Source organism: Carassius auratus, chromosome 3 (assembly GCF_003368295.1).
Source record: "Carassius auratus strain Wakin chromosome 3, ASM336829v1, whole genome shotgun sequence".
In the NCBI taxonomy this organism is placed as follows: Eukaryota; Metazoa; Chordata; class Actinopteri; order Cypriniformes; family Cyprinidae; genus Carassius; species Carassius auratus.
The window spans coordinates 14,378,015-14,396,027 of NC_039245.1; the positions used below are offsets into that span (position 1 = coordinate 14,378,015).

Below are 18,013 nucleotides of genomic sequence, written 5' to 3' on the forward strand. Positions count from 1 at the left end.
GCACTCAATTCCCTACAGCACAAGCTTTCTAACGCAGTTTACATGGGACAGCACCCTCACAAGCTCCTGTCAAACACAGCGACACACACGTGGCTACGTTTGCAAAAACATTTTCACCGGAGGACGAGATAAACGCTTAGAAACGTCCATATAGCTAGCATGATGCCTTTTATTTCTAGATGACAAAGACAAAATTTACCAGTTCTACGACACTATGACAAAGGTTACCGGTTCTTCTCTGAACTAACGTCATGATCACTAGCTGCCACTGGATATAAAGAAAACATTTATTTTTCACTCGGTGCTATTCAATGACAGTAATAAATAAAATTATATATATGTATGTGTGTGTGTGTGTGTGTGTGTGTGTGCGTGTGTGTGTGCGTGTGCGTGTGTGTGTGTGTGTGTGTCTGTGTGAGTGTGTGTGTCGTTATTGCGCACTGCTGCTCGTAAACTAGCTCCAGTGCTCATTGCTGCGATGCTAAATGATAGCAACTCACCAGGACACTTCACCAACTCTCCACTCATTCTCCTCGGACCATGCATAGGCTTTGACGCACATCAGTTCTTGGCAATTCCTCATTTGCCCTCTCACGGCTGGCTCGATCGAAATTACACAGCTGCGGGCCATCATACATGTTTGCTCTCGCCACCTCTTCCTCATCCCAGTCGTTCGTTCTGATGCTGCGTTCCAGGCAGGTTTTTCAGCTCGCAAACACTATTTAATACCACTACTAACGACTTTGTACCGTTCCAGGCAAGTTATGCCAAACTTTCTGAGCGCAAGGAATTGCAACTAGATTATTTATTTTATTGCAACGTTGCATTGACCTAAAATCGTTTTTTCAACGTGTACTACTTGCATAAACACTGCATGAGCAGGCAGTATTATTCTTATGGGCTGTCATCATTGTTTTGCGTGCTCTGTGACCTCAGAACTCTGAGTACATCGATCTAGTATGAGACACAAGTTCACGGGTGGGAAGTCACAGATTTGATTGCCGTTCCAGTGCACTTTCATGGGTTTAAGGTTTGAAAAACACGGGTTACGGGTTGCCTGGAACGCTGCATCATACTAGACTGAGGCTACCTTTCCTCGACTTCTCCCCAACATGACGTCATCACCGAGTTGCGTAAAAAATAACGTTAATATCAAAAACTTAAAAAATAGGTCTTTAAGACCATTTTTGAGACATTTACAAAATGATATACATATCTTGAGTGATTTATGTACCCATTAATCCAAATTGGTGTTTAACCTGCAACATGGCCTTTAAGGACCATGGTATCCCTGTTCTTAATTGGCCAGCAAACTCACCTGACCTTAACCCCATAGAAAATCTATGGGGTATTGTGAAGAGGAAGATGTGATATGCCAGACCCAAGAATGCAGAAGAGCTGAAGGCCACTATCAGAGACACCTGGGCTCTCATAACACCTGAGCATTGTCACAGACTGATCCACTCCACGCCACGCCGCATTGCTGCAGTCATTCAGACAAAAGAGTCACAACTAAGTATTGAGTGCTGTACATACTCATACTTTTCATGTTCATACTTTTTTTAGTTGGCCAAGATTTCTAAAAACCCTTTCTTTGTATTGGTCTTAAGTAATATTCTAATTTTCTGAGATACTGAATTTGGAATTTTCCTTAGTTGTCAGTTGTAATCATCAAAACTAAAAGAAATAAACATTTGAAATATATATATCAGTCTGTGTGTAAAGAATGAATATATTATACAAGTTTGACTTGAAGAATTGAATTAGCAATACACTTTTTGATGATATTCTAATTATATGACCAGCACCTGTAAGTGAAATAATTTAACTTGAAGCATTAAAGGGGCAGTGTGTAAATCTTAGCGACATCTAGCGGTGAGCTTGTGAATTGCAACCAACGGCTCAGTCCCCTGCTTACCCCTCCCTTTAGAGAAACTATGGTGGCCCACACAGGTACAGATGTTATCTGTAAACACAGCAGAGAGCAATGAAATTTCTTAACAAAAGGTAAATCAAGGAATTACATTTACTTAATTATTCAATAAATCGATGGCATTGTGAATGTTGATGTACTTGTTCATTATTGTGTCAGTGTTTTATTTGCAACAACAACGAAGTTACAAAACGTGCTCAGTAGAGCAGTTTGTCCGTTTAGGACTACTGTAGAAACATGATGGTGACTTCCATGTGAGGGGACCCGCAGTGTATGTAGATAGAAATAACTCAATCTAATGCAATAAAAAACATAACAGTCCATTAAGTAAGTTCTTTATACACCTCTGAAAACAGTTATGTTTATTATATTGCATTTCTTTTTAATAGATCGCTGTAAATATTACACATTGCACCTTTAAAATGACTAAAATTAAAACTGAAATAAAATTATTTAAATTATGCATATAAAAATTTAAGCTAAATACAATTTTTAAGTAATTAAAATGATGAAAGCATATACATTATTTAAAGTTAAATCTAAAAATAGGAATATACATATAAATAAACAAATTAAGAAGTATATAATCAGCAGTCATCATCTGAGGAATAAAAACTCCTGAAATCACTTCTGTGTTTTTCATGAGACTGAAGATGATATTCAAGCCCACTGAATTCTGGGATTGATTTCTGAAAAATTTCTGAAACTGAGCAGCTGATTTTGGTGCAGTAGATGATCTGGTTATTGACTCATATAGCTGAAATCTGCCAATATTGCATAATATTGTTTCCATTGTGTGTCTGTGTTCTCACGTTCAGACTCACTGTTCTGGACGATGTCCTGCATCTTCTTCCAGACTCTGAAAGACAGGTTGGTTAAGTAATGCGTCACATGAAATTTGACAGTGTCACTTTTTATCCTTTTAGCAGCTAACGGAGTGATTGATGTCATCTTAATTTCGTTTTGTAGAGATATGCAATGACAATAAAACTAAAGTAAACTATGAATCAGAGTTCCAGAAGGAGACTGGAAACTTCTGCAAAACAAACACACCAAACTCATCAACATTAATCAATTAATCTCTATGACACTGATGAAGCTTCTCAAACTGCTGTTTGATCTGATGCTCTGTGTGCTCAGCTTGAGACTGAAATCAAACCACATTCACTTCAGTCGTCTTCATCATCAACACAATCACATCATTTAGATCCCAGAGAAAATCAACCTTACTAAGACAGAACAACCTTACTAACCCATTGCTTCATCACAACTTCTCTATACAGCTGGGTTCATCAACCATTACTCCTTCGAGGACAGACAGAAACCTAGGAGTTGTGATGGATCCTCAGTTAAGCTTCACAGACCACATTGCTACAACGACCCGCTCCTGCAGGTTTGCCTTATACAACATTAGGAAGATTAGACCCTTCCTGTCAGAGCAAGCAACCCATCTTCTTGTCCAAGCTCTTGTTCTCTCCAGACTGGACTATTGTAATGCTCTCCTGGCTCTTCCTGCACGTACTGTTAAGCCTCTGCAAATGATCCAGAATGCAACAGCGAGGGTTATCTTTTCCTAGGCTGTGTCCAGGTGGTGGAATGACCTCCCAATCTCAATTCGTACAGCTGAGTCTTTACTCATTTTCAAGAAACATCTAAAGACTCATCTTTTTCGCCTGCACTTAACCTACTAACACCAGTACTTTTCCTTTTCTTGTCTTTTCATTTATAAAAAAAAAAAAAAACCTGTCTATGTGTTCTGTACTAGACTAACTGAGACTTGTCATGGCACTTGTATACTGTTGTTGTTCTCTTGTTGATCTGACTGCTTCTATTGTTCTCATTTGTAAGTTGCTTTGGATAAAAGCATCTGCTAAATGTGCATGTGGACAACATTAAATGAGTGTATTTTCATCAGATGAGAAATGATTATTTCTCCCAGGGTGTATGTGAGGTAAGTTACACGCTGAAGTCTCTGGTGAATCAGTAGGTCACAGACTCAGATGTGTGCTCATGGTTCTGACGATGATCTGAGGACAATCAAGCTGCTTTCATCGACTCATCACAGATCCACTAATAGATGACAAATATCTTATGCAGCTATACGTTTGATTGACAGGTTTATTGTTCTGAAGCTTTCTTGAGCTATTAAAAGCAGACATTTCCATACCCAAAATCTTTTTTTTCTTTTTTAATCCTGATTTGATTGTATTTGATGTAATAAAAATGTATTTGAAAACCTGTTTTAGTGTCTGATGCTGTTCCAGAATGTGTGGACACGGCTGACTCTTTTACTGAAGAAACCAGGCCTTGATCAGTTAAACATCAATCAGTCAATCAGTCTCAGATTTCTGAAGTGAACTGCGTGAGAAAGTGGTGGCTCAGATGCTAATGGTGTTTTTGAATCTTTTCAGTCAGGATTTCTCATTGCATGAATCTGCTTTTCTTCATGTGTTTAATGTCATTCTTCTGTCTATGGATTCAGGGTTAATGCACATCTTGATTGCTCTCCAAGATCTGCATTTGACACAGTCCTAAAGTAATGTGCACAAGTCCCACAGCTCATTTGAGAGTGTTTCTTATGTCCAGTAGATGATATTCTAGCCCTGTTTAACTTCAGAATCACAATCAAACCGGGTTATAATGAACAGAAACACCAGATGGAGCAGATCAACATTAGCTGAAGCAGTTCAATTATTACCTTTATTCATACATGAGGGTAAACAGATAAATGTGTTCCCGTTTGGAAATACTATAATAATAATGAAAGCATCTAACTATACAAGTGTATGTCGTGACACTTTAAACCATTAATGGGTTGACCTGTAATCAATGCTGGATCAGGTTGAAAGGATTTAAAAATGTAATATAATCTAATTACAAGTTACTACCCAACACAACAAATTACAAGAAGTTTGAACTATGGTACATTTTTATAATGAATCAATTAAGCAGACTCAAGTCTATTTGATGATGGCATCACTGTTAATCTATTTATGGTGCATCCAAATCCAAATCCATACAAATTGCATATTACAGTGACAAATCTGCCTGTTTTCCTTGTTTTCTGCAGTAAATATTCAATGTTCTGTCACCTGTAAATTTTGGTTTGACACAGAAGATCCATTTCTTCATCTTTCATTACTGTGTAACATGTCAGATATTTTTAAAAGCTGAGGAAAAGTATTACTAATATTTTGCTCTTTGCACTCACTTTTTGCATTCAGTTTATTACAGGTTTTTGATTAGAAAGGTTTAATAAAAAAAATTGAAATGAATCAGAAGAGAATGAAAAACAATGGGAAGGCCTCAAACATGCAAATGTGTAACTTCTGCATGTTGTAGAGGAAATAAAGCAATTGTCCTGTTGCAAGTATGTCGTTACTTCTTATGTAATACCTTTGAGTTGTAACCAAATACAATCGCTAATGGTATTGTTTGGTTTATTAAGAAAGACACCATGCGTTATTGGATTTGCTTTATATTTGTTTTATTGAGAAAGTGGATTCAGTAAAACACCACAGTTGTTGTTTTAAGCATTTATTATGAAAATTTTTCTAACATGTATGAGCAAGAGCACAGCTAGAGAGGACACGTGTGTTAGCTAGAGCTTTGAAGAGAAAAGAAGCTGGGCATTACCTCAGCAGGTGTGTTTCAGATGAAGCGTAATACAGCAGAGCAAAGCATCCAATAGAAATAATCTGACAAGTAAAAGTAGGGAAAAGAAGAAAGGAGATGAGCAGCCAGGATTTACAACAGTCACAATGAGAGAGATGTAGAAGTTAGAGCTTGAATCACTGTTTATACCATGAATAGAACAAAACATAGTGACAGTCACTTAAATCTGAACTCATGCAGTATTTACAAAGACTGAGTGTAAAGAATATTGTATATATAAAATAAAATAGTTAAAACAGAAAAGAGAAAATGTATCAAGTTAAACATTAAACCCAAATAAAGACAAACATACAGGTAAGGAAAATGGAAAATGTTGGGACAAGAAAGTTGTTCTGAATAGAAATCTATAAATTACTAAAAGATGAAGTTAGGTACAGAGAGTTGTGCAGTTTGAAAAAGGATTTAAAAGTTAAACACATTTTAGTACAGAAAGGTGACAATTAAAGACTAATAAACAAATGAGAATGAGAATACAATTTATAAAAGGTAGACTAATGAGATTACTAAACAGGAGAATGAGAATAAGAGACGTTTTATGATGAAAAAGCCTAAGAGTGCAGAAAAACAGAGAAAAACAGAGACATTAAGATTCATGATAACTCCATCAGACACTAGGAGTCAGAAACTCAGCGAGAGAAGGATAAAGAACAGAAAAACATGAAGAGATCATATTACAAAATAAAAAGAGTTCCTGGTGCAGTTTTTGACCTGTTAGGAGAACAAGCATTAGAAGAAATAGAGAATACATGTGAACAGCTAGAAGAGTCCGGGATCAGCTTTATAACACATGCTTACAGAGCAGTTTAATCACTAATAAATCAATGATTTTGTCTTTAAAATGTAACTGGTGTAAGACAGAAGTGAAACAACAGTAATGCAGATTGCGTTCAGAGTAAATGTATGTGAATCAGTGTACTTAACAATATACAGTTCTCACACTGAAGAACATGTTACACAACCACAAAAAAAATAAAAAACTCTTAACAAATGTCTTCTATAGGATAAATAAAATATTTATTCAATGTTTACAATAGGTAAAGGCATTGTGTCACTAAATACAGCTCCATCAGAATATGACTCAATCTGTAATTCAGAGGAAGTGACCAAACACAGGAAGAGCTGGGAGTGTTTGAAGAAAGAGTCGAGATCATATACTGAAGAGAAAGACTGAGAGACAGAGAGAATGTCTGATAATAATCATCTGTGTCTGCTGGGACTGATCTTTCTCTCTTCACTTCTCACAGGTGAACACACTTCTATACACTCTTTAAACTCCTGTGAAAGAGTTCAGTCTACATCTGCATACAATAACATTTCATTTATTAATATATAACATAATGATCAGATGTTCTTGTGTTTCAGGTGTCAGTGGAGTGGATGATGCTCATGTGTTCATCAGTTCTGGTGAAGATGTCCGTCTGCCGTGTAATAATGCTCTTCAGGACTGTACATCAACTGTATGGAATTATAATAACAGACTTTCAGCAGCAGTTCAACTGATTAAATTAGGGAAAAATAATAAAGACATAGAGAGACATGAGAGACTGAGTCTGGAGTCTGACTGCTCTCTGAACATCAGGAACATCTCAACAGAAGATTATGGATCTTACACCTGCAGACAATTTGTGAATTACAGACAACAAGGACCTGATGCTGGTGTTTATCTGCATGTTCTTCATGGTAATTTATGATTGTGTGATCAATTTAAAAAAGGTAAATTATTGATTTAATCTCTCCTGATGATTGAAGAGTGTGTGATGTGTGTGTTATTCTGTGTTTCAGTCTCATCCTCACACACTGAGATCAGTTCAGGTCTCTCTGTGACTCTCTTCTGTCAGCTGTATTCATATCCTCGAGTCTCTTGTGATGATTGGATCCGTTCTGAGAGAATTGATCTGTTCTGGGTGAATCAGGCTGGTGTTAAATCAGACTCCAGATATCAGATATCATCCTCATCAGATCACTGTATCATCTCTCTGAATAAAACACTCCTGAATGAAGATCACAACAGAGAGTGGAGATGTGAAGTTACTCAGGGAGATCAAGTCAAGACCTCAGTCACATACACTGTCAAGAGTTCAGGTGAGAAAACATCTCATCAATCAGTCTGTTAGATGTGCTAGCAGAATACTAATACAGTTGTCATAATCTACAGTTGTCATTATCTAAGCTGAACTAATATTGACCCTTCACAGCTGAAGCTGGTTCAACAACATCAGTGATTCCAGTCCACAGCACACACTCTCAGGATCCTTCAACTACAAACACACACACAATTAAAGGTGCATCATCACTGTCTTCATCACACCAGTGCTTAACAGCAGATCTCAGATACTGTTTTCTTCTTAAATCAGTCTCTAGATATAATGAATTCCTCTCTGAAGACATTAAGAGATGGAGTAAAAGGAATCACTAACTGTTCACTATCAGTTTGAGAAATGGTTTATTTGCTGGTTCATTCCGAGCTCAAAAGAGTGTGAGAGACATTAACACACTGATGCTGTCAGACAATTTGATTTTGTGCCTACAGTGAGATTTTGTCAGGAGCTAACTTGAAAAATACTACAGTAAAAGTAAAGACGTTTGTGTTCATAGTCAATGAGCAAACACACTACAGCATTTTTAAATGATTCCAGAAATGTACCTTTGTATATCTGCTAAATTCTGCTGATCTTTACATTACCGTTTTTGGTCCCACTTTATATTGTTCCTATTACCTGTGTACTTACATAAAAACTAGATGTTTACATATTATGTAACCAAAATGTAAGTACACATTGGTGCATATTATCTACAGCTTGTGCACCAATTCCAACTCAAAATCCAACTGCTACCACTTTACATATCCCCAAACCTACCCATCTCCTCCCTCTGGATCCTACTTCACCCCTAAACCTACCCATCTCCTCCCCCTGGATCCTACTTCACCCCTAAACCTACCCATCTCCTCCCCCTGGATCCTACTTTACCCCTAAACCTACCCATCTCCTCCCCCTGGATCCTTCTTCACCCCTAAACCTACCCATCTCCTCCCCCTGGATCCTACTTCACCCCTGAACCTACCCATTTCCTCCTCTTGGATCCTAATTCACCCCTGAACCAACCCATCTCCTCCCCCTGGATCCTACGTCACCCCTGAATCTACCCATCTCCTCCCCCAGGATCATACTTCACCCCTGAACCTACCCATCTCCTCCCCCTGGATCCTACTGCACCCCTGAACCTACCCATCTCCTCCCCCAGGATCCTACTTCACCCCTGAACCTACCCATCTCCTCCCCCAGGATCCTACTTCACCCCTGAACCTACCCATCTCCTCCTCTTGGATCCTAATTCACCCCTGAACCAACCCATCTCCTCCCCCTGGATCCTACTTCACCCCTGAACCAACCCATCTCCTCCCCCTGGATCCTACTTCACCCCTGAACCTACCCATCTCCTCCCCCAGGATCCTACTTCAACCCTGAACCTACCCATCTCCTCCCCCTGGATCCTACTTCACCCCTGAACCTACCCATCTCCTCCCCCTGGATCCTACTTCACCCCTGAACCTACCCATCTCCTCCCCCAGGATCCTACTTCACCCCTGAACCTACCCATCTCCTCCCCTTGGATCCTACTTCACCCCTGAAACTACCCATCTCCTCCCCCAGGATCCTACTTCACCCCTGAACCTACCCATCTCCTCCCCTTGGATCCTACTTTACCCCTAAACCTACCCATCTCCTCCCCTTGGACCCTACTTCACCCCTAAACCTACCCATCTCCTCCCCTTGGACCCTACTTCACCCCTAAACCTACCCATCTCCTCCGCTTGGATCCTACTTCACCCCTAAACCTACCCATCTCCTCCCCTTGGATCCTACTTCACCCCTGAAACTACCCATCTCCTCCCCCAGGATCCTACTTCACCCCTGAACCTACCCATCTCCTCCCCTTGGATCCTACTTTACCCCTAAACCTACCCATCTCCTCCCCTTGGACCCTACTTCACCCCTAAACCTACCCATCTCCTCCCCTTGGACCCTACTTCACCCCTAAACCTACCCATCTCCTCCGCTTGGATCCTACTTCACCCCTAAACCTACCCATCTCCTCCCCTTGGATCCTACTTCACCCCTAAACCTACCCATCTCCTCCCCCTGGATCCTACTTCACCCCTAAACCTACCCATCTCCTCCCCCTGGATCCTACTTCACCCCTGAACCTACCCATCTCCTCCCCCAGGATCCTACTTCACCCCTGAACCTACCCATCTCCTCCCCTTGGACCCTACTTCACCCCTAAACCTGCCCATCTCCTCCGCCTGGATCATACTTCACCCCTAAACCTACCCATCTCCTCCCCTTGGATCCTACTTCATCCCTAAACCTAACCACCCCCCACCCCCCTGGATCCTACTTCACCCCTGAACCTATCCCCCCCCCCCCCAAGCCATCATGTCTAATCATCATCTTGTCTAATCTGGGTTCAGAGATTATTTCAGCTCTACTGAGTCCCACACACAGCAGAAACATGTTTCCAAAGCTCAACTGTGAGATCTCCGCTCTGAAAACACTACTGTCTCAATATTGTGAGAACAAATATTATTTCCAATAAATCATCAGCATCTAAATCTCTGTAATTCTCAATAAGATCTTCATCTGACAGACATAAAGTCAGTCTGGTCAGTAATGAGTGAAGCTGGTGAAGCTGTCTGTGGAGATGTTTAATCAGATTTTGAGATTTTTTACGTCTTTTATTTTCAGTTGATTTCATATAAGGTTATATCTGGGAGTCAAGTTAAACAAATTATATTTTCCTTATAAATAAGGAAGAAGCCCCTTTTTGTCAGAAACTTTTTGTCACCCCAATCATCACCGGCACCTTACTCACATCCAGCATAATGGCAATCACTGGAGTACTGATCACCTGCACCTGCACCCAGTAATCACTCACCAGGTTAAAGACACCTCGAACTCAGTACTCCGGTGTCCAGTCTACCATTTAACCCTCCAAAGCTCTGGGATTGATTTCATTCATGCTCATCATATCATTGTCAGTCCTCTCACTTGTAAATAAACCATTTACTTGCACTAAACCCTCTGCCTCCATAGTGGATCATGACAGAAGACCAGACCTACAAAATTCAACCATAAGGATCCCTAGTCACCCACACCTGTCAGTCTGTTGCAGGAACCTGGGCTACCTCCTCCGGTCAGCATTCAGTGCTTCATCCATTCCTGATTCAATTCAATTCAATTCAAGTTTATTTGTATAGCGCTTTTTACAAAACAAATCGTTACAAAGCAACTTTACAGAAAATTATGTTTCTACAATATTTAGCAGTAGCTAGTAGTTTGTGCACATTTGACAGGATTTTAGAAAAAATAAAAAAAATAATAATAATACAAGACGTAGTCAGCTAGACGATGAACTATCAATATTATTAATTAAGTTATTATATGATTCAGTCACACATTTAGTAATAATTCTTAGTTCTGTTTTTTGATTCAGGGTTAGCATCATCTGAGGTCCTCTGAGGGTCAGCATCATCTCTTCTCAGGTGTTCTGGATCCAGACTGGAGCTTGTGTAAATCCTAGTTACCACGGGATGTAAATCCCGTGGCGAAACATAGAAACAAAATACAGACATCATTAGCATAGCTGCTGATCCAACAACGTAAAATTAGTTTAACCCAAGCTAATGAATAAAAATGCACCTTTGATCAGATGCAACTACACTCACAATTAAAAAGATATATTATTTGAATGCTTGGCGAAAGAGATGTGTTTTTAATCTAGATTTAAACAGAGAGAGTGTGTCAGAACCCCGAACATTATCAGGAAGGCTATTCCAGAGTTTGGGAGCCAAATGTGAGAAAGCTCTACCTCCTTTAGTGGACTTTGCTATCCTAGGAACGACCAAAAGTCCAGCGTTTTGTGACCTTAGGGTGCGTGATGGGTTGTAACGTGGTAGAAGGCTAGTTAGGTACGCAGGAGCTAAACCAATTAGGGCCTATTGGTAAGTAATGATAATTTGTAACTGATTCGGAACTTAATAGGTAGCCAGTGCAGAGACTGTAAAATTGGGGTAATATGATCATATTTTCTTGACCTCGTAAGGACTCTAGCTGCTGCATTTTGGACTACCTGTAGCTTGGACAACCACCTAGAAGTGCATTACAATAGTCCAGTCTAGAGGTCATGAATGCATGAACTAGCTTTTCTGCATCAGAAACAGATAACATGTTTCGTAGCTTGGCAATGTTTCTAAGATGGAAGAATGCAGTTTTTGTAACATTGGAAATATGATTTTCAAAAGACAAATTGCTGTCTAATATAACACACAGATTTCTGACTGTAGAGGAAGCAACAGTACATCTGATCTGCCTCCGCCAGTGCCATGTCGCTGCCTGCATCTGCATCAGCAGAAATTATCCACCAATCGTTCCAAGGTAGCCTTCTTAATTTATCTACTATCTGGGCACACCCTGCAATGGGCAAAGACAATATGTGATGCGAACAGTGCCATAAATAACTCTTTTGAAGCTTTTACAGCCCACTTTAAGGAAGTGAATGTAGAATGCTGTAGAAGTTATGCTGAAGGCCAATCGCATTTCGCAACATCTAGCCGCCTGCCCAATCGTTGATGCCACCCACCAGTCTTGTTCTCCTAATATCAGCCTTCTAGTACCAGAGCCCATGCAAGTGGAATCCATGGGTCTATCACTTAAAGAATGCAAATGCCTGCTCACAGCGGGACTCTGCCTTTTATGTGCCTCACCAGATCATTTCATCCGAGCCTGTCCAGTAAAACCCCCACATCCTTCAGTGAGTTCTATCCATTGGAACTCTGTAATTTCCAAGCTTACGTCCATGCCAGTCCAACTAGTCACCCCAGAATGCACTGTTTCTGTTTCAGCTCTGGTGGACTTTGGCTCCTTGGGCAACTTCATCTCACGATGCAGCTTAGGGCCTCCAGTTGCCGCTCTGTCGGCATGACTAGGAGCTCCGAGTTGAAACAATCCAAGGAAAACCATTAAGATGTAGGCTGGTTACGTTTCAGGCACCCCTGTAAATTCTCAAGGTTCTCCTGTTTCATTAAGAGGAGATCCACTTTTTTGTACTGAAGGGATCCATGATTGATATCATCCTGGGACACCCGTGGCTCACATTACACTCTCCGGTCAGTTCTGCCATCAACATTGTATCTTCCTTTTCCAGTTCTCTGTTCTCCAGGGTGTCAAGTGGCTTCCACCCTTGTCGAGAGCCCTGAGCGTGATGTTGCTCCAATGATCCCACCTGATTATGTGGCGTTCCAGGATGTGTTCATCAAGCAGGCAGCCACCCACTTACCACCTCACAGGCCATGAGACTGTGCCATCGACCTGCTGCCTGATGCTAAACTCACTAAGGGTGGAGTATATCCACTGTCCATCCCGGAGTGCAAGTCTATAAAGGATTACATCAAGGAGGACCTCAGGCAAGAAATCATCCAAACATCCAGCTCACCGGCTGCTTCGTGGGCAAGAATGATGGAGGCTTGAGGCCTCGCAATCTACAATATATCTGTGAAGCCCTGAATCCTCGGCAAACTTGTTGGGTCCTGTTCTTCACCAGATTTAATTTCACAATCTCTTAACACCCTGGAACCCACAAGTTGGTACCCCTACCTGTTCCTCGAAGACCCTGATCCCATCTGGGAATTGACTTGATCACTGACCTGTCCAACTCTGAAGGTAACATATGCATCTTGGTTGTTGTGGATAGATTCTCAAAAGCCTGCGAATGAATCCCTACCAGGATTACCAACTGCCCTCGAAACTGCCGAACATCTCTACAATCATGTCTTCCACATCTTTGTCCTTCCAGAAGATATTGTGTCAGACCAGGATCCACAATTCATATCCTGGGTATGGAAAGCCTTCCAACTCCTAGAAGTTATGGTCAACTTATCTTCTGGGTACCATCCGCAGACTAACAGCCAGACTGAGCGAAAGATCCAAGAACTCGGATGGTACCTCTGGGCATACTGCCAAGATGACCAGGATAGATGGAACCGTTTCTTTCCCTGGAATGAGTATGCACAGAACTCACTTTGAGGTACCACTGGCCTCGCACCTTTCTAGTACATGCTCGGTTACCAACCCCCTTTGTTCTATTGGACAGGTGAAACTTTGGATGTTCCAGCTTTGGACTACTGGTTTAGAGTGAGCGAGAGACTGTGGTACTCCGCTCACTTCCACCTTCTGTGCACCATACGGAGACACAAGGCCATTACTGATGTTCGATGTGCTGCCACTCCAGTTTACCATCCAGTGGATAATGTCTGGTTGACAACAATGGATCTGCATCTCCGTCACATTGACCCGTTTATGGTCGAGAGGCATATCAATGATGTCACCTATAGGCTCCAATTACCACCCCAGGTACCGCATTCCCCATTTATTCCACATATCACTCCTAAAACCCTCCACTGCAGGAGCCCCGGACCTCAGAAACCCTCTCCTCTGCAAATCCTAGAACAGCCATCCATCTAACAGGTGAAGGAAATCCTTAACTCGTGGCAACAGGGTGCCCAGTTGGAATACCTTGTTGACTGGGACGGGTACAGACCAGTGGAAAGTTCCTGGGTGGCCAGGGATAACATTCTAGACCCCGTGCTTCTTGAAGAGTTTCATCGACATCCTGATCATCCCGCACCCAGAGGCCGTGGTCACCCTCATCGATGCTTCAGGGTTTCAGGAGCCGCCCCTGGAGGAGGGGGTAATGTCAGGAACTCTCCATCACAGCCACCCCAATCATCACCGTTCCCAATAACCGGAGTACTGATCAACTGGACTCAGTAATTACTCACCAGGATAAAGGCATCTTGAACTTGGTACTCTGGTGTCCGGTCTACAGTTTACTACCTGCACTGGTGGGCGACCATGCACTCCTAACCTGTTCTTTCTGTGCCCTTAGATCACCCAAGATTCCCTGTTGATGTTTCCCCCGTTTAACCCTCCAGAGCTCTGGGATTGATTCCATTCATGCTCATCATATCATTGTCACTCATCTCACTTGTAAATAAACTGTTTTGTAGAATCTATCAGTCATATGTGTGTGAGAGAGAAATTGGTGTTACATTTTGCTGTCTAAAAAATAAAATAAAATAAATAAAAACACCAAAAAACACTTTTTTCTCAACTCTGGGGGAATAAACGTATGAACATCTCAGTATAAATTACTTTTCAAGGCGCTGGCCTTGTGTGCAGCTCCAGAGTATCCAGATTCTCATTGAGACGTGCTGCTTGATCATTTGAGGAGTCTTGGAGTACGAGCAGAAGAAGAGTGTCTTGTTGTCTCTTCTAGGAGTGCATATAGTTCACACAAGTCTGGCACATATTTATCATGTTTGTGATGAGTATTAAGATGTTTTGTTTCTATGTTCATTATGCTGGATCATTATTCAGATGTACCGCAGTTCATTAATGCTGAAACATTCAATCTGAATCTTTTTCTTTTGATTTCATTCACAAAGTCTTGATTCTGTTCATCTCTCCATCTTTCCTGCAGTGATTTTGATTATTGTTGAGTTTGCAGTGTTTGCTGCTCCTACTGTGATTCTTCTTCAGATCATCTGTGCAAGAAGAGCTGGTGAGTTTTTCAGAAGATTCACATTGATCTGCAACAATCTGCACTCATGAGAGCTCAGCTTTTGTGTTCAATTATTTTGCAGGGAGGAAGGACTCGCAGCAGCCAGAGGAAGTAGAGATTAATACAATAATAGAATAAAATACTCTACAAACAACAGGCCAGATTATTGCAAGATATATCTTCATCTATATGAATTTATGGATTTTTGCATACAGTTTTGAAGGATATTTTCCAGTGTTCCATACTGTACTGAATACATAAATATAATATTAAATCCTTACTTATGAAAATTATATGAATGATTTCTTTCCACCTACATTATGCTGCAACATGTTTTTATGTCAGGCCTGCACAAATATAGATTCAGGATGTGTTCTTTAAATATTTGCTGAACACTTATTTGTGTCTTTTTTGTACAGTTTAAAAGTGTCAAATGAGGGTTTTTACATATTTCTTGGCTGAATAACTTTAGCTGTAATAAGCTTTTTTACTGCAATCTATTAGATGAGAGAGGATCCAGGGTCCACCTTTATTTATATAGCGCTTTAGACAAAATACATTGCGTCAAAGCAACTGAACAACATTCATTAGGAAAACAGTGTGTCAATAATGCAAAATGATAGTTAAAGGCAGTTCATCATTGAATTCAGTGATGTCATCTCTGTTCAGTTAAATAGTGTCTGTGCATTTATTTGCAATCAAGTCAATGATATCGCTGTAGATGAAGTGACCCCAACTAAGCAAGCCAGAGGTGACAGCGGCAAGGAACCGAAACTCCATCGGTGACAGAATGGAGAAACAAACCTTGGGAGAAACCAGGCTCAGTTGGGGGTCAGTTCTCCTCTGACCAGACGAAACCAGCAGTTCAATTCCAGGCTGCAGCAAAGTCAGATTGTGCAGAAGAATCATCTGTTTCCTGTGGTCTTATCCTGGTGCTCCTCTGAGACAAGGTCTTTACAGGGGATCTGTATCTGGGGCTCTAGTTGTCCTGGTCTCCGCTGTCTTTCAGGTCAGTAGAGGTCCTTTCTAGGTGCTGATCCACCATCTGGTCTGGATACGTACTGGATCCGGGTGACTGCAGTGACCCTCTGATCTGGACACAGACTGGATCTGGTGGCTACGGTGACCTCGGAATAAGAGAGAAACAGGCTAATGTTAGCGTAGATGCCATTCTTCTAATGATGTAGCAAGTACATCGGGTGTTATGGGAAGTGTTTCCGGTTCCGGTTTACCTAATTAATGCAGCATAAAAATCCTTTAACGGATTTGGATATTAAAAGCATATTAGTATGTTATGTGTAAGCCAGGTTAAAGAGATGGGTCTTTAATCTAGATTTAAACTGCAAGAGTGTGTCTGCCTCCCGAACAATGTTAGGTAGGTTATTCCAGAGTTTAGGAGCCAAATAGGAAAAGGATCTGCCGCCCGCAGTTGATTTTGATATTCTAGGTATTATCAAAATTGGAAAAAAAAAACTCTGTTTTTTTCCGAATTTAGCAGTAAGAAATTACTCGTCATCCAGTTTTTTATATCGACTATGCATTCCATTAGTTTTTCAAATTGGTGTGTTTCACCGGGCCGCGAAGAAATATAGAGCTGAGTATCATCAGCATAACAGTGAAAGCTAACACCATGTTTCCTGATGATATCTCCCAAGGGTAACATGTAAAGCGTGAAGAGTAGCGGCCCTGGGTGGGTTATTTAAAAAAAAATTGATTGATGACAGCTGTTTGGACACCTGTTTGGGAGTGTTTAAAAAGGAATGAAATGAAAAGGAATGAAAAGTCCCAAAGCAAGATTTTTGTATTCTTCTTTAGAGGACTTTGGTTTCTTAATGTGAAAATCTGTTACTCCCCTATTTTTTCTTTATCTTTATCTTTATATATATATTTTTTTCTTCAGTGTTGTTTTATTTATTTATTTTACATTTATTTTGTTTTATGATGTACGGAGGGTAATCTCAGACCATATTTGTAAATTTACCTGAAATGTATGCCTTTCTGTGTTAATGTTCAAAGCATTGAATAAAAATATGAAAAATGAATAAAAAACACCCACTAACAGTTCCCCCTAACACCTCCCTAATAACGGAGGCCGCAGAGATTTAAATGTATGTTAAAAGAATTAAACAAATTAACGTTTTTAATAAAAACACATCAGTTCTTATTTGATGAAAACATTCTACCTGGTTTTATCATTAGACTGATGTTTTTACTTTAAAATTAGGTTAATGTGTACAGTTTTTCTTTTTTAAAAGTCCTTGTTGGAAAAAATTGCTTTATTTTATTTTAATAAGCCACTCACACTTACTTTAGTAGCCTTACTCCTTTAATATGTATTTTATGCTGTTAATATTAACTTCTGGCTTTGCTATATCTATTAAAACGTGTATAGGCACACACAAATCTAACGGGGAATGAAATGCTTTGAAAAATCTTTGATTTTCTTGACATAAGACTTGTTATCAATTGAAATATACGTAGAATGTCTAAACTTTTACAACATTACACATTGCTATATAAGTTTAAACCCATATTAAACAGGAAGGAATGTGGTAAGTCAAGATGGGATTTTCTTGCCAAAGAAACTTTTTTTTAAGTTTGAACTTTGGTTTAATAGTTTTAAAGATTATCTAAATGTGTAAATTGTCCTATAGGTGGTGTGTGTGTCTGAGTGAGAAACAATGGGTGTGTGTATTTGATGGCCTGAGGTGTGTGACTGGATGAAGTCTTCAGGAAGGACTAAAAGTTCACATTATTGTGAATATACAGGATTGAGTCGAGTCA

At 40.3% G+C, this 18,013-nt stretch overlaps 1 protein-coding gene across 1 annotated transcript; it reads left to right on the top strand.

Annotated features, from left to right (window-relative positions):
• Positions 1-6,735: 6,735 nt before the first annotated feature.
• LOC113055325 (uncharacterized) lies at positions 6,736-15,449 on the top strand. The gene is made up of 6 exons (XM_026221561.1): positions 6,736-6,852; positions 6,971-7,288; positions 7,391-7,690; positions 7,804-7,890; positions 15,149-15,229; positions 15,312-15,449. Exons 1-6 carry the CDS (start codon positions 6,792-6,794, stop codon positions 15,365-15,367), a joined length of 903 nt encoding a protein of 300 aa, XP_026077346.1. The 5' UTR covers positions 6,736-6,791; the 3' UTR covers positions 15,368-15,449.
• Positions 15,450-18,013: the final 2,564 nt, after the last annotated feature.

Coding starts and splice junctions, on each gene's coding strand:
- LOC113055325 (XM_026221561.1), top strand. CDS start 6,792: ATGTCTGATAATAATCATCTGTGTCTGCTGGGACTGATCTTTCTCTCT. Junction 6,853..6,970: donor TCTCTCTTCACTTCTCACAG/GTGAACACACTT, acceptor CTTGTGTTTCAG/GTGTCAGTGGAGTGGATGAT. Junction 15,230..15,311: donor CATCTGTGCAAGAAGAGCTG/GTGAGTTTTTCA, acceptor ATTATTTTGCAG/GGAGGAAGGACTCGCAGCAG.